Genomic DNA, 16598 nt, shown 5'->3' with positions numbered 1-16598 from the left:
ATGAACCATGTATATGTCTCTATATGTATATATTACATGTTTTATTCCATAAATATTTTTCACAAAGATACTGGGGTGAGGGGGGTTTAAGGGTCACTTCCGGAGGAGCTGAACACTTTGCTAGCCCCGCCCTCCACCCCGCCGTTGTACTTTGAGAAAGAGAGTAAGCATGTGTACCGCGGAGGGGTCTTCTGGCTTTTGTTTAACAATGCAGGCTGCGTTCCAGATGCGGAGGGACTATTTATTAACTCTGTGGGTGCTTCTGAGTCATTATTAAATAGGTTTAACAAGTCTTTAAAACATCATCAGAATGCCCTCTATAGGCTACCATGTGCCCTAGAGCAGATTTCACTCTGACTTAGAAGCTCCTCTGCAACAACAATGCACACAAAATGCTTACTTTGTTTGGTACTTTAGAGGAGGGATTAAAAAATCTATTGATGTTTTGATGGAGACTAATCAGCATACACACTCGTTAACAATTACAATAGCATAGGTTAGATGGATGCTAACCAGTGCAAATGAGCAGTAGGGCAGCAGGAAAATTTTAATTAGCAAGAATTTGTATAGAGCAAATGCTACTTGTCAATTCTAATTGATAATGAGACATCTTATCTCCATTGGATCTGGAATTGATTTATACAACATGGACTTTTGGTGGTAAAACATGTACCCAGAAAAGACATGAACACACAGTGGCAGAAAAAGACCTTAACCTTGTGTATTAGTTAGGTAAGAAATAAATCGTTCAAAAGTTTGTATTACCTCAATAGAGTTCTTATTAGAGTCCGTGCAGCTGAAAGGAAACTGCATCATAAGCAGTCGTTTAAAATATTTATGAAGCATTATAGAATCTGCTCTGCATAGGCAACCAACTGTGCACTGCTGGTACGATTGATTAAGATTATTGGGCTACTAAGAATACCAGTGAGGCTTATGATGCAAACAATATATTATACATAAGTGCATGGCACAGTAACATGTGATAGTTATAGTTGCATTATAGTCTGCACAGCCTCAATTACAAAGCCGATGTAGGTAAGACTCTAAAATGTCATGCTTTGGAGCTATCTGGTGGCAGTGTTAACCAATGACAAAGTGGTAGACAACGATCTATGACTCAACATCCACTCCTCATCACAAATTTGAATTTTTTTTAGAAAATTTACAGAATTATATATTGACTCTGGTATCACTAAAACTATAACGATATCCCCTTTTTTCCATTAATGAAAAGTTCACAACTAAAACATCAAAAACTGCTAAGGTACGGACTATAACGCTTCATTTCATTGGTCAGGGTAGTTACTATGGATACCAAGTTTACTTCCGGTTAGCTGTCGACAGTAGTGTACTGCAAAAAGAAACCGTGGGCAAGATTTTAATGGTTTATCAGAGTTTTTTTATATGTAGGATTAACCTTTCCACCAAACGACGCATCAAAACGTGATAAATAAACAAAACGCAGTAATGATATTTTTCAGTGTAGCTAGCTTGTCTTCAGGAGTGCAACTTGTAATTTGACACCTGAAACTTGCAGGCGTGTACGCGAGGAGAGTAGTTTTAAAAGTGACGGCAGCCTCCCCTTGTTACAGTGTTGTGTGCTCACATGTGGAGGACCTGAGGGCGATGAACATCTGGCTGTAAGTGATGTGAACACTTGTATGAGAGGGAAAAATACGAAAAAAAAGACAGTGAAGAAACTTTTATTTTAAAAAGGGAACTCTTGTGAAGAATATCCTGCGGTTACTGTCTGCGTTTTGTAAGTATGCTTTTCACGATCCTCTACTTTGAATGCATTTTTAGAAGTTAGAAATGTTTTGATTTTGAAGCTGATTTTAAAGATGAATAGCTATAATCGTTAAAACACATTTTTTACTAAAAGATGGTTGCTCCCACCTTTATCATGATTATTTCACTGCTTCTATGAACGTTTTTTGTTATTAATTTATTAGTATTTGAATGTAGAACAGTAACTATCCCTTTTAGTTTTATGTTGGCAATGCTAATATACTTATTGCATATGACAGGAATAAAACAGCAGTTTTCAGAACTTAGAATAAGTAGTTAAAAAGTCAAAATCAATTAATTAAGTCGGTATTTCTCATAGGGATGGGATTAAGCATTCATCAATCTGTGTATTTCCATAGTTTAACATCACCACCATCCACATTCATTCTCAAAGATTTTCTTACTCCTCTTTCTTTATGACAACTCTCATCATATAAATGCAGCAATGAATCCTCCAACATGTTCCTGGTGCCTGACCCTTCATGGCCTCTGACGCAAAAGTTGTGTCAGAACTCACTGAATAGCCACACTGTTCTGCAAGGGATGACTGATGATTTGATTCACCTCAAACTAAAACAATCAATGGAAGATTCTTGTTAAAATTTTGCTTGCAAAGTTGTATTTTATTGTGTTTCACTTGAGCTGGAATACAGTAAGTCTCCACTGTTCAGGGGTAGCAAACGACAGACCTTTCCATCCTGTGTTGATAGGAGGTTTATTTAGTCTGGAGGCAGCTGAAGGAAAGCCATGGGGTGAGGGCACCTCTGTAGCTGAGACATACCTCAACAATTGTATGCTTTCAACACCTTTTATTCATTCACTAGTTTTATATGAGATCTTCTGAGCTGTTACAAACCTACATCTGACACCCGAGACAGCAGATCATTGCTGCTGGACATACACTTGTTATTAACCTTGGTTATTTTGAAAGGTTGTTTCAAAAAGTTGACAGAAAGTTGATGCTAAGCAGACATTGAAGACAAAAGCATAATGCACAAGCCCGCTGGTTACACAGTGAACTCAAGTTAAACTAAATCTTGTTTCAGCCACACATGTACCCAACTGAAGACATGAATCTTTCACTGACAGATTTTCTTCCAAAGTAAACACACGATCTGCGCCTGTCATGTAAGGAAGCAGGATTCTGTTAACTAGTTGTGAAGTTATTTGTTGACCAGACTCTTTGCTTTGCTTTCATTCTCTGGAGTCAGCAGTGTTCGGGCTGTGCGGAAGGCCATATGCAACAGAAAATCATCAATCACCTCCTCTGTCATCTTACACACATACAGTTACATGTTCAGGTATTTAAGCCAATGCTTCAGCTCTGATCTGTCATTTTGCACACACATTTTTCAGGTAGGCTGGTGTGTAATTTTAGCTGTTTCCCGCTAACTGCAGGTTACACAGTGAAGACGCAGCTTTCATTGAGAAAACACAATTAAAGGCTGTGAAATACCACTGAAGCAGATCTTACTTTAGGAGGCATTAAAGGTCATGCAAAGTAAATGAGGTGGAATAGAAATACAGATACATGCAGAGACCTGTGTGTGTGTGTGCATGTGTGTGTGTGTGCAGACATGACCCTCAGCTCTGCAAGAGTATAAAGGCGTCTTGTGTCTGAGAGCGAGGCCTGTAGGCGACCTTTGCCTTCCCTTCCCAGCAGAGCCATCCTGAAGCAGAGGTGTGAATATTGCACCTGGATGTTTTGTTAGAGACAGGGGCTCTCATGCCCTGCTGGTCAACCTGTAAACCAGCCTCAAACTTGGCAGACAGCCGCCTCCACATATATACCTTGTCTGAATGATGTGTTTACAATAGAGCCTTTTCACTACGTCCAGCCCGAATCGTATGTCTACAACATCCTCACATTTATCTCAGTAGAGCACTGACATACATACGGAGCACACATCTTTGCCCTACTTCTTCTGCCAGCATGTGCGAGGGGGTTTGTCGTCCGCTTTGTGCTGATGTAAGACAACTTTACGACAAAACTACACTTGAGCTTTGTAATGATGATCTCTAACACTGAGCAGGTACTTTAGTGCAAACACACAGGTGGTATACAACTTTAAATGAGCTCCAAAAGCCAGCTGTGATGCTGCCAGTCTGGATACTGAACATCTGCCCTCCAGGTGTGCGTTCACTTGACTATTATACTTAAGATAAAGTCTTTCTTAGGGAAGGATCAACATGGCTTTATGGACAGTCGCTCTGTCTCTTAGACCTTTCTTCAGATTCAAAAACTTTTAATGGACTGGCAGGAAAGTTTGTACAGACATGCAAGGTCCCCGTAAAGCCTAATGACTTTGCTGGACCCCTGACTTTTCCTCTTTAGCCACCAGGAGTTTCTAATTTTTAGTATCTAAATGTCTTAATGTCTTTACAACCATTGAAATGTTGGCCATAAAATTGGGATCCAGAAATTCTTGCTCTCGACAGGTTGATCTGCAATCATTTTGGTGAACTCTTCAAAATCCATCATGAGGGCAATGTTATAATTTACATATACTTTGATTTATGAACAAATAAGCCTAAACTATACATGTTTAGTTATAAAAAAGTAAATATTAGCATGTTTTCACACTAAACTAAGATTAGAGACATGTTAATCTACCTTAACATGCTTAACAACAGTAGAAATTAGAGCACAGCTGTGTCTAAGTACAGCCTCACAGAGATGCTAGCATGGCTCTTGACTCTTAGGCTGTGTTTAGAGTGACTGTCCACAAACATAAAAAAATGCAGCCCTGTCATTTATTTAAATGAGGAGTCAACAAAGGGGCTTCCAGCAACACAACGCAGCGTCATGTGGAAAGACGGGTACACTGTATTTTCTTGCGGCTAATGATAAAATAGTGAACTTTTCAGACATGTATAACCCAGTTTCTTAGTACTGTAAACCTCTGTTCAGTGTTTTTTCCACCGACAAGCCTGAAAGTTTATGGAACTGTTTGTCAAACTTCACTTCCCAGATTGTATTTAATACCTCACCTTAAACAACACGACCCCGCCATCGCAGACCCATGCCTTGTTTTCACCTTTAACGCCACAGTCTCGTTACTTTACAATGAAACTTTACAGTGAGTCATTTGGCACAAACAGAGTCCCCGTATATATATTACCCAGCAGGCCCAGTGACCCGCCCGCATGTGTTGTTGTCTTAATTCCAGCTGATTAGCAGCGAGTGTTGCTGGCAGTCGGAGCATGTCTCTGCATGGGGCTGAGCTTTATGATGGAGGCTGCTCTGGGAACAGGACAAATGAGCCATGTAGCTGCACCAGGAGACTGGCTCGGGGCTGTAGCGCTACATGTTATTAAACCTGCAGTCACTCACTTTAATCCCTTTGATCGATGACTGTATGCACTGTTTGGCTCGGAGTATGAGGATGCCAGTGTGTACAATTAGTTTCAACATGTATTGTTGTTTTTGTACGTGCGAGACATCTTTACAAACCTTCATTACTCTGAAAAACCATTATGTTTAAACATGCACTGCTTTTATAAAGGTTAGCTTCACATTCTTTCAAGTCTGCCTTAAAAACAATGCTCACATGCCCATATCTTTCAGCAGATAATATGAAGCTTAAGTTTTTTTAGTACAAAATCCCCTTTTTTGTTGGATGATCTTCTGTCACAGTTCAGCAAGGAAACATATCTGAGACAGAAAGAGGGGATTTTTCACTAAAGGAAATACGACTCTGGATGCTTAAGCCTGTATTTTATATTTATCATATTTAACAGCTTCTATGTGCTTTCTTATGGAGGCATCTGTGACTGTTTCCCTTGGAGTGCGTAAGAGTCCCAAATTGTTCTAATGCATAAAGTCAAACTCAAAACCCAACAGCACCGAGAAAGGAAAATAATTCATTACTTTTTCCTCCAGGGTCGTCAAAGACCGATCAGAGCTGCACCATGGAGAGTGAAGTGGAAGCAATGAACACCAGCCTCGACAGTCCTCTCAGCCCGAGGCACCTGACCGGGTTGGGGATGGCCTGTCTACTTGGACAGAAGTACAGACACTCTGGGCCCGGCCTCACCAGTCCTCAGGAGTACAACCAGTGGCTGCCGTACCGCCACGATGCCAGCCTGCTGCCCATGAAAGAGGACCTGGCCTTCTGGCTCAACACACTCATAGGTAAGAGAGGTCTTCATTCATTCATTCACCTTAACTACACTGTGTGGATAGCAGCTTTAATAAAAAGAGACCTTCAACTTAATCTTAGCACATTTAAGGGATATTTATAACAAACATCACTTTAGGTTGTCACTTCTCAGTTTTCCACAGATGAATACACCTTGACATTTGAGTTAGAAGCTGGGGCTTTTATTTTGAAGAAAAGGTAAGAAAGCTGCTGTCACATTAAACACTGAGGCACATTAACCTACTTATTATCCCAAATCCTTGAAATACCTCTCTGCGAAGGGAGCTGTGGCCGGGACTCCGGGGAAGGGGATGTTCCTTTCCACTTTACTGCCTCGTGAGGGAAAACATAAAGGCTCTGTGCGCGCTGCAACATGTTTGAAGATGTCTGGAAAGTGACAAGACTCCTACATGATGACTTTCTGACTGTGTTTGGATAAAAACATTAAGCTTAGACCTTATTTACTCATTGTTTGGTTACATCTTGACATGGATTATATTGTATGCATGTAGATTATAAACTGTGTATTTAGGAGTGGCACATATTGCTACACAAATGCCAGCACATCAACCAGGCTGTTATGAACAGGATGGATACATGCAGTCGTAAAGTTATAAGGCTATAAGATTGAAAGTTTGACATTCACCAACTGATTAAGGAGACCCCTGGCAGTAAAATCAGAAGCTCCTCTGCACTTTACCTTATTCCTCTCTACATTTCTTATCAGCATTTTATACAGATCTTTCCTCAAAATTTAGAGGACCATACTTATTTAAAACTGTAAAGGACATTTTTATCTCTTGGTGGAAGAACTCAGACAACATTTTGATGCATATAAGCTGAAACATGTATTTCATTACCGTACATGATTCAGTATTTGTACGTGTATCCTCAGGTGTGGACCTCACAGCAGACAGTCTCATGGAGAGGTTGGATAACGGAGTTGTCCTCTGTCAGCTCGCACAGCTGCTGCAGGAGAAGATGATCCACATCAACAACGGCAAGGTGCCATAAAGTCACATACACACACAAGCACACATGCACAAAGAAGACAGAACTTTTGTGTATTTGCATACAAGTACAGGTATGAGGATGAGGATGTCACAGTAAAAGACCATATTGGTTAAACAAGCAAAAGCAGGTCAGGTCTAAGGTTTGCCATGTTATTATATGGTGGTAAATTCAGCCACTGTCCATGTGTGATGATGTTTCTCTTCTATAAGCTTTACCTTGCAAAAGTTCGCTCCTGATTTTGTCCGCATATAAACGAAACTTTTGGTACAAAGTGCGAGCAAAATTAAGCCTCCTCTATCTCTTCACATATAGGGCCTGTGTCCACTAACGGCTGTAGTATGCTGTAGTTGGCATGTGGATTGTTTATATTCACAGTGCTCTGAAATAGTGACCAACACATAAACCAACATGATGCCATTGAATATTCTCTACCTCTGTGTGTATGTGTGTGTCTATGTATTTGTCTATGTGTATGTGTTGAAACGACCTCAGCCCTTCATGAGGAGAGTGATCCACTGGCGAGCCGATGCAACCTCTGGATCGTTTTTCGCCCGAGACAACACCGCCAACTTTCTCTACTGGTGTCGAAAGATCGGCGTTGATGAGGCTTATCTCTTTGAGTCAGAGGATTTGGGTGAGTGGAGACCGGAGGTTGTGCTCAACATCATGGAGTTAACGAGCTTTGACCTCCTTTCTTTTACCAATAAAGGCCTGAAGTGAATCACAACATGCATGACATTTAGTATAAATTTAATGAAATCTTTAGAATTTGAGTTTCACCTCATTGTGGTAAAAAATATATAACAAGTCACAAAAACACTTTCCAGACAGTCATATTTTTTGTATCTCTTTGCCTGTTGTGTGAGAACATCATGTCCCTTATATTTCTTCTTCCAGTCCTCCTCAGACTCTCCAGTACTGTTAGGGTTAGCAACACGTCCTTTCACCCTCTGGCTACGTCAGAATAAATGTGATAGACTCATAATATGTTTTATTCAACAAAAGATGTTACATTAATTTTTATTAGCTTGGACCAGTGATTAGCTTTAAATTTAATTTTACTTTTTTAACACAACTCCAAATTTAGAAACTCATTCAAATAAATCAGACAGAAGCTAAAATATGGAAGTTTAAGATTAAAGATGAGTCAAGACGATCGGGTTGTGATGTGCCTGAGTCAGTGTGATGATTATACATCTTTCAGCCTCCCTGTATCTTTTCTCACTTACACCTCCTGCATGTTTATGATCCGTGTGTCTGAAGAGAAGACAACATGCAGTCAACGTGCTAACAATGTTCTGTATCATTAAATATGCTCATCTTTTCTTTGCATTTCTTCCTCAGGCATGTCTACGCAAGGTGGTGGATGCGTGAGAATGATAATGTGCAGGTTAATCCCCCCCAAGAATAAGCCCCTCGCTGCAGGCAGACTAACCTACTTCACTTTACTAATTAAATGATGAGAATGAACTAACTTTGACACGCTTCAGTTTTCTGCCTCACTGACATGAAAGGCACAGATGATTACTCTTCTTTTTCTCCTCTCCTTTTCCTGCTGCAGCGGTGATGTGATGGTGGTTGTCAAATACAGGTGAATGAAAATAACATACCATGAGTGATAGTGACAATCTCTTTTCAGTTTTATCTTGTTTTTTATTTTCGTGCATGTTAAAACAATTGCAATCTTACAAATGAACCGAATACAACTTTTCTGGTTAAGACTGAGTGCACAAGCCCCCTTTTTAACGTCTAGATAGAACACTAAAGGTTAGAGGCTGACTTGTTTTTAAAGTATTCATACCCTCATGGCCTCACCTGCACATCCACAGCCCACAGGAATTCCTGCTCAGTTTTAAAGATAGAGATGCACAATAGAAAACCTCCTGAAATGTGCCCTCTCTGTTCAGACTGCTGCCCCTCTCTTTTGACACAGTCCCTTATCTCGGGAATAATCTTTTTCTCCTTTCAGATGAGTAACTTAACGTTCTTATTTCTACCCCTCCACCTTCTTTGTTGAATGCATGTGCCGTGTAAAGTCCTCCACAAGCAACCACGGGAGGTGTGTCTGTGCCTGATGGAGCTGGGACGGATTGCAGCCAGGTAACTAGCCAAAAAAAGAAGCTAACTTTTAGCTAATTATTTTAGCTATTCATGCATGACCTTAGCTACTTCTCTTGACCATTTATCTGTTATCTTTAGCTTACCATTGTCACCATTTATGCATTAGCTACATTTAGCTGTATTTGAGCTACTTTTAGTTTACTCATTCCTTTAACTACCAACCGTTTATCTGTTACTTTAAGCTAACTATTCAAACCATTTAGCTACCTATTTTAACCATTTATTCATCACTTTTAGCTACCCAATTTAGCCTTTAACTCATGTCTTTAAGCTAGCCATTTCTACTTTTTAACTGTTACTTTTAGCTTATTATTTTAGCTATTTATGCATTTCCTTAGCTACTTCTCTTGACTATTTCTGTTATCTTTAGCTTACCATTACCTTACTTACCTGTATATAACTTTTAGCTACTTTTAGGTAGTCATTCCTTTAAGCCAACAATTTCAACTGTTTATCTATTACTTTAAGCTAACTATTTTAACCATTAGCCATTTATTTTCTCTTCCCATTTTTCTGTATACCCATAATTTAGCTACCTAATTTAGCCGTTTACTCGTGTCTTTAAGCTATCAATTTCTACTTTTTATCTGTTACTTTAAGCTAGTTATTTTAACAATGTAAACATGACTTTTAGCTAAGTATTTGATCCATTTATCCACTAAGTTTTAGCAAACTATTCAAACCATTCATCCATTACTTTTCTATCCCTATTTTTACTATTTTCACTTTTAGCTAACTATTTCAACCATTTATCAGTTACGTTTACCTGTATTTCATCTTTACTGATGTTACTTTGTCAAAACTATTTCAACTGTCCTTACGTTGACTGATAATATTTTTCTTTCAGATATGGGATTGAGCCTCCCGGGCTAGTGAAGTTGGAAAGAGAGATAGAGAGGGAGGAGGCAGGGTGTCTATCTCCATCATCCCCTCTGCCCTTCTCCTTCTTTCCTCCTACATCATTGTATTCACCATCACAGTCATCCCTGCCTGAAGCCCCCTCCCCTCCTCCTCCTGCTCCTCCTCCTCCTCCACCTGCGCCCCTCACTCCAAGCACTACCTGTATGTCTGAAACCCTCACTGCCTCCCTTGCCTCTGATCTTCCATCAGCCACAACAAACCCAGTACCTCCATGTTTACCCCCTCCTCAGTGCTCTAACCCCTGTACAACCACAGCCTCAACACAAACACCTTTGTTCTCTTCATCCTGCACCAACAACACATCTGCTACAACTACACTCTCTGCACCGTCACCTGGCCAAACCATGCTATCTGCTCCCAAAGTCTCCTCTGCCACAATAAACAACCACACTCCTACAGCTACTCCTCCCATCACCTCCTCACCTGCAGCCGTGACTCCTCGCTCCTCCAGCAAATCCATGAGCAGGAGGAGCACAGGCACACACAACATTTTGGACGATATTGTGCGTATTTTAGTGATATGTATGTTATTTGATCTTACATATGTTAAAGGTGTATACTGAAGGATGTTTTTTAATTTGCTCTCTCTCTGTCTATCCGTTCCAGGTGAGAAACATTATAGAGAATCCCCCGTGCAGCTGTCCGACCAGGTTTCCTGTTCAGAAGCAACCAAAAGGCTGCTATCGTGTTGGGGATAAAGTTCTGTATATACGGGTGAGTTGTTCAAGCTAACCCTGCCTGTTAGAAATGATGTTATAATTAAAGTTTGAGAGGCACAGTCTGCAATTTACTGACAACATATTTAATTTGTTTGCTAAATTCATGGCAACTACAGAATCTTTACACAACTGCACTTTGTCTTAGTTATATTTAGCCGAAACTACAATCCTTCCCTAATCTTGACCAAATTCCTTCTGTTGCCTAAAACTAACCACATACACGACTCAGGAAGTGAATCACGTTCTCCTGTGTCAAAGTCGTGCAACTTTTATGTCCAGCATCCACCCTGCCCTCATCCCTTCACATGCAGTACTAAAATATACGGACAAATATGTTAATAAGTCTTTCAACACATGCTAACATAATCCAAGCAATAATAATGTTTGACATCAAAGCATTATAAGCTAAATATTAGCCTATTGTCTAAATCACAAGGTTTGTTCCTGCCCACCTCCCCTGCTAGCTTGATGATAAGACTGCTTATTTGTTATTTTATGTGTATTAAGGTAGTGAACCAGAAATAATTACAGCTCCATCACTACATTATATACCAAATCTAATGACTAGCCCAATAGAGATGTGTCATAGATGCTACATCACATAATAAGATGTGAGGTGTGAGGGCTTTCAGCTTATTAATCAACAGCTGAATCAGCAACAAGTGCAGAGTGTCAGAGGGACTGATATACAATCATTTGGGATGGAGACGTACGAGCCTTTCAGCCTCCTGGAGTCGTGCACCGCCCGTGTGCGTCTGTACAAAGGCTCGAGAACGGCCTTCTGGGAGGCAGGGTTGCTTGGCAACCAATGGTCAGGATAAGACCGGGCTGACAATGATTTTATTCAGCACACAGACCTTCAGCGAAGAGTTCAGACCTGAAGGAGAAACACGTCTCTTTCAGCAGGATTTTGTAAAGATAGGGCCGTGGTGTGCGGTTCAAATGGCAGCCCACTTGGGAGTCCAAGTCCTCTTATGTAGAAAGGGTCTGTATATAGGAAGAAGGTTTGCTGTTTGTGTCCATACTAAGAGAAGATATAACAGCTTCAGTGAAGGTTTAATGTACACTATATAGAGTATAACATAATGCATTAAGGTAAATGTACAACCAGTATTTTTCAACTTGGTATTCTTGGGAATATGTAGCTAAAATGGTGCCACAGTGTACATCTTTAACATTAAACCGAGGCACCAAGAGGTGTACCACAGCTCTGGAGGCTAATTGGTCACTAGTTAAAACCCATTAAATGCTGTGTTAATCGTATTGACCCACCACTCTCTAAACTGATAATCAATCCTGTCAGCTTCAGTTTGTGTTCAGAGTTGCAGCTACATTTTGACGTGCTGACAGACGACATATTTTTACTGCCCATTTAGAGAGAAGTAATGCTCCCTTCCAGTCAGAGAACAGCTGTTTCTCTGCAGCAGACCTGTCAATCACATAGCAGCGCGTGTTTGAACAAAACATTAAAGGAAGGCAATAGAGATGCAATAACCAAAGCTTGTTTTTAGTTTGTGGTTGGTCAATAGATGGATGAGATAGAATTCCTTTATTGTCATTGTGCAACATTGGCTGTGCATCTCCTAAAACAAAAGTAACATCAATACAGGCCCACATGCTTTCAACCATATACACATACTCATATATAATAGTAATAAAAAAGCAGTGAAAAGTGCATTTAGTGCAGTCTAAGTTATAAAACTTCAAGGGTTTGTTATTTCAAACTCTCTTGACCTTTAATCTTTTGTGCTCATCTTCACCATAACTCTGTGTCCATCTATCAGTTTGAAGCCATAATTACTAGTTTGCAGACTTATACTGCCGTCTTCTCTTTCCTCCTTGCTGCTGACAAGCAAACACACCTCAGCTGTGTGAATAGAGCGCTGCAGCCCATCGACCCTGACTCCATCCATTACCTTGAAGCTCACAGCTGCCTACACGTGTGCAGGGAAACACGCCGTAATCCTCAATTACCATATACCATGATAACCCCTGTGCAGCTCCTAGGAGAGCACGCCATTCAGTGTGTACAGACCTTTTTAAAGAGCAGATACTATTGATTACCGAGACAGAGTCATTAGCGAGCGGGTTTAATCAGACAGCTTGTTAATGAGCGGCTGAGCATGACCGCCCCCTCCTCACATGTAAACTTTCTGCCCCCCCCCTTCTCTGTCTATTCCCTCTGGAGGCTATTCAATCACGCTGGCCCTGGAGTGCTGCGCCATTCTTTGGTGTTAAAAAAGAGGAAGGCTTTTCTTTCTTCTCTGCACCCAATTAGGCTCTCCTCCAGCTTTGTAGCAGGGACTCGTCTGACTGTGTCAATGGAGGGAAAAGACATTCAAACACCTCACAATATCATGTCGCACTAATTCTGTGTTTATCAAGAGAAAATGGAAATTAAAGCATCTTATTTTGAAGGCTAGCTTAGGCTTTTTTTTAAAGCAAAATCAGGATTAAAATGTGAAAGATAAAAAAAAATGTTTTGCCTCCAGTGTAGCATTTTTGCAGACACCTGAGTTAACATTTTGTTTTGGTCAAGTGTCCTTGAGCCAGACATTGACTCCACAGAGTCTCCAGGCTCTTTGTTCTGTCAGTGACCCTGACCTTTGACCTTACAGTGGAGGAGGAAGGGAGGAAATGAGGGGAAAATTATGATAATGCTAACATGTTGATGCTAAACAGTTAATAATGCATGCATGCATTGTGTTCTCTGTCTCTGTTAGGTTAAAGCATGCTAAGTTGTGCTAATTAGCACTGAGCATAAATCACAGCTGAGGCTGTGTTTTGTTACAAATCACTTCACGTGTGAACCTCATGGTGATGCTGAAGGAAATTCAGGGCTCAACCAAGTCTTTGGGATTAATTTTCCGGAAACTCTAAATGTTTTTACCATTTTTTTAAAAAACCAAATCATCCAAAATGTTTTGAGTTACGTCCCTGAAAACTTATCTTAAGATACTATGTCTGGACCAAAGTGGACTGACCTTTAGTTTTCCAGTTAGCATTGCAAAAAAAAATCTTTTCGTCCTCTGGAATAAGCCAAAATATTTTTTTTTTCTTGCCCAAAATACAATAAAGATAAAACGATAATGACAGCGTTAAAAAGCTAAATCACTGTAGACTTGCCTGTTTGTTTACAGACTAATTAATACTGTCTCAAACATACAGTAGAGCGCTTACAGGATATATAGTAACTGTTATTTTATCAGGAAGTCTAAACGAGATCAAGATCTGTGAGTACAGCTGGAGTGATAGATGAGAAACCACACATGTACCTCCATGAGCTCATATACTATAATGCTCCTTAGTGAGTCTCTTCACTGCATGTTTTTACAAGGACAGACTGCACTCCAAAGGCAGGTGATGTGGCTAAAGCCTGCCTCCTACTGGCAGGTGTTTAAATGACGCCTCCTCCTCTCTGAGTACACTCATGCATCTTTCAGCAGGAAGGCAGAGATGGAATCAATGGAGCTGCCAGGGAGGACACAGGGGAATCCAGACGCTGGTTTATGGGCTGCAGACATAGCACACTTTGTACAGAGACCTGAGGGGGGTGGGGGGATGGGGAGAGACAGAAATAAAGGAGTCTGCCTGACAATGAGGGCTATGTTGAGTATAACAGAACAGAAAGATGCTTACTCTGTTAAATCTTCAGTTGAGTTTATTGGTTGGTGCTTTATGTCTTCATTTAAATAGTTGTGATGTGTTGAGTACTCTGAGAACAGGCAGTGTATTGTAAAACAACCAGAATACAAGGAACAACACGTATAAAGCCAGATAAACTGCAATCAAGTGACACAGATGATTCATAAAAACGATTATATAGGTGATAAAAGCTTGAATACTTCTAATTTTATTATTAGTTTTATTAAAGTTTATGAGAATCAAGCAACTTAACTTCAACATTATAAGTATGATAAAAAAAGTACTTTCTTGGATCAAAAATAGAGAAAAAGCAAAAAGATATTTTAATTGTGACGAGGCCGGACTCACTTATATAAATAAATATATATATATATATATATATTTTTTTTTTTTTAAAGAGAGGGGAAGCGAAACCAGTCAGAATTAAATTCCGGCTGCGTCTGACAGAAAGTGGTTTATTCAGGATGTCAGACTTGACCCCTGTCAGCCTCAACATTTTAATCTGCAAGATGACAGCTGAGGCCGACCACGTCTGGGCTTCCCCCTGTCGCTGTGTGTGTGTAAACCTGCATGTGTGTGCGTGTGTGTCCATTGATTTTTTTCATCCCACACACGTGACACACACCCCCCCCATATAAAAAAAGGAGTGGATCTGCTTGTATTATCACATCCTTAATGGCTCCGTAATGAAGGGTTTATTGGCGATAAGGCAAGAGGGGGCGGGGCCGTGCTGACAGGACAATGGATGGCTTTGCAAGGCCTCCAGGGAATTTGGATGTCTGCTGGGAGTTGAGGGTCTGAGCACTGAATTCATCTCAATTCCTCCTTTTTTTTTTGCTTTATATTTATATCGTCTGTGAAGGATGTGATGATTCACATAGAAATGACCTGTGTGCAACTACAGTTAACAGAGCGACTATTATTGGTCATTTGATTTGAAATAAGGTTTATTAGGTGGTTTGTGTTGCAGATCTGGGTGTGTGTGTGTGTGTGTGTGTGTGTGTGTGTGTGTGTGTGTAAATGTTCACATGTGGATTAATCCTGTATGAGTGTGGGTGCGTGTGTGTGCTCAGCTGGTGCCACGAGGTGTTGTTTCATTTGGTTTAATGAGATTTTGACAAAGCTATCCCAGAGATCATTTGCCTTTCATAGCCGGAGCTACACATGCTCGAGAAGCTTGTAAATATTAGATTGGTGTGTGTGTGTGTGTGTGTGTGTGTGTGTGTGTTTGTGTGTGTGGAGTGGAATGGGGGTGCAGGAGGCTGCTTTCCACATAACTGAGAATTCATAAACATCCCAGCAATATATCAACCAAAAAATACATGCACACCTTATTTCCCAGCATCCTCTCCTTCACTGTCCTGTGTGTTCGCAGATGCTGAACGAGCGTCACGTGATGGTGCGTGTAGGCGGAGGCTGGGAGACCTTCATCAGTTACCTGCAGAAGCACGACCCGTGCAGAGGAGGGGGACAGGTGGGCAGGTCTGAGGTCAGGGTCTGCAGGGACAAAGTGAAGTCGCCCAGTTTGAACATGTCACCTGACAGCTACATGGTGGTCGGTGCCCATTACCGCGGCAAGAAGTAGAGTCTGAGAACTGCTGGGTTTTGTTTCTAGCAGGTGAACGTTTCACTTAAACAGACTGAGATGTAAGATGTTAATGATTTATCGTTTAGTTTTTACCTGAAGTTTAACAGAAAATCTAACTTTTTACAACAGTTTCTTTTCTGATTGTTATCTGTTTGATCTGTCTCAGAAAACCTGCAGATTTATGGAGAAAGCATGAGTTGTTATTTGCTGTACTTCATAACTTTCTCATAGGAATCATGATCAGATCAGGGAAGATGCTTTTGTAGTGTAGTACGCAATACAGTACAGTTTATATATATATAGTAAACTTTATACAAAGAAGTTATACATTTGTACTTTTGTAGTTTAGTTAGTAAACTTACAGTTATGTGTGTATGTATTATGGTACTGTTGTATGTTGATGAGCTTTTGTATTTTGGGTGCCCACATCTGAGCAGCAGAATTAATCTTATAAATAATCATAAAGACTTCTTATGCAAGAAACTATTTTTCTATATTTTACTGGATAAAACTTGTCCTGGTTTCTGTTTAGAATAAACTTTAAAAAAATATGTTTGTATGCTGTTTTTAAGGAAAGAGAGAGGAAATCTTTTAATTAGAGTTTTTAACACTTTGTTTTCATATTATTATTGTATCATTATTGGTCATTGATTAAAT

General features: G+C 40.2%; 1 protein-coding gene across 1 annotated transcript; it reads left to right on the top strand.

Annotated features, from left to right (window-relative positions):
* Positions 1-1731: 1731 nt before the first annotated feature.
* On the top strand, positions 1732-16519 carry gas2b (growth arrest-specific 2b). The gene is made up of 8 exons (XM_069661725.1): positions 1732-1762; positions 5675-5926; positions 6829-6938; positions 7440-7581; positions 8984-9047; positions 9916-10492; positions 10596-10703; positions 15729-16519. Exons 2-8 carry the CDS (start codon positions 5704-5706, stop codon positions 15936-15938), a joined length of 1434 nt encoding a protein of 477 aa, XP_069517826.1. The 5' UTR covers positions 1732-1762; positions 5675-5703; the 3' UTR covers positions 15939-16519.
* The last annotated feature ends 79 nt before the right edge of the window (positions 16520-16598 follow it).

The sequence above is a fragment of the Semicossyphus pulcher genome, unplaced genomic scaffold (assembly GCF_022749685.1).
Source record: "Semicossyphus pulcher isolate SPU_LCO1_2020_fin unplaced genomic scaffold, fSemPul1.0.p SCAF_1, whole genome shotgun sequence".
NCBI classification, from domain to species: domain Eukaryota; kingdom Metazoa; phylum Chordata; class Actinopteri; order Labriformes; family Labridae; genus Semicossyphus; species Semicossyphus pulcher.
This window is presented reverse-complemented; position numbering and strand designations above follow the sequence as displayed.

Coding starts and splice junctions, on each gene's coding strand:
- gas2b (XM_069661725.1), top strand. CDS start 5,704: ATGGAGAGTGAAGTGGAAGCAATGAACACCAGCCTCGACAGTCCTCTC. Junction 9,048..9,915: donor CTGGGACGGATTGCAGCCAG/GTAACTAGCCAA, acceptor TTTTTCTTTCAG/ATATGGGATTGAGCCTCCCG. Junction 10,493..10,595: donor ACAACATTTTGGACGATATT/GTGCGTATTTTA, acceptor TATCCGTTCCAG/GTGAGAAACATTATAGAGAA.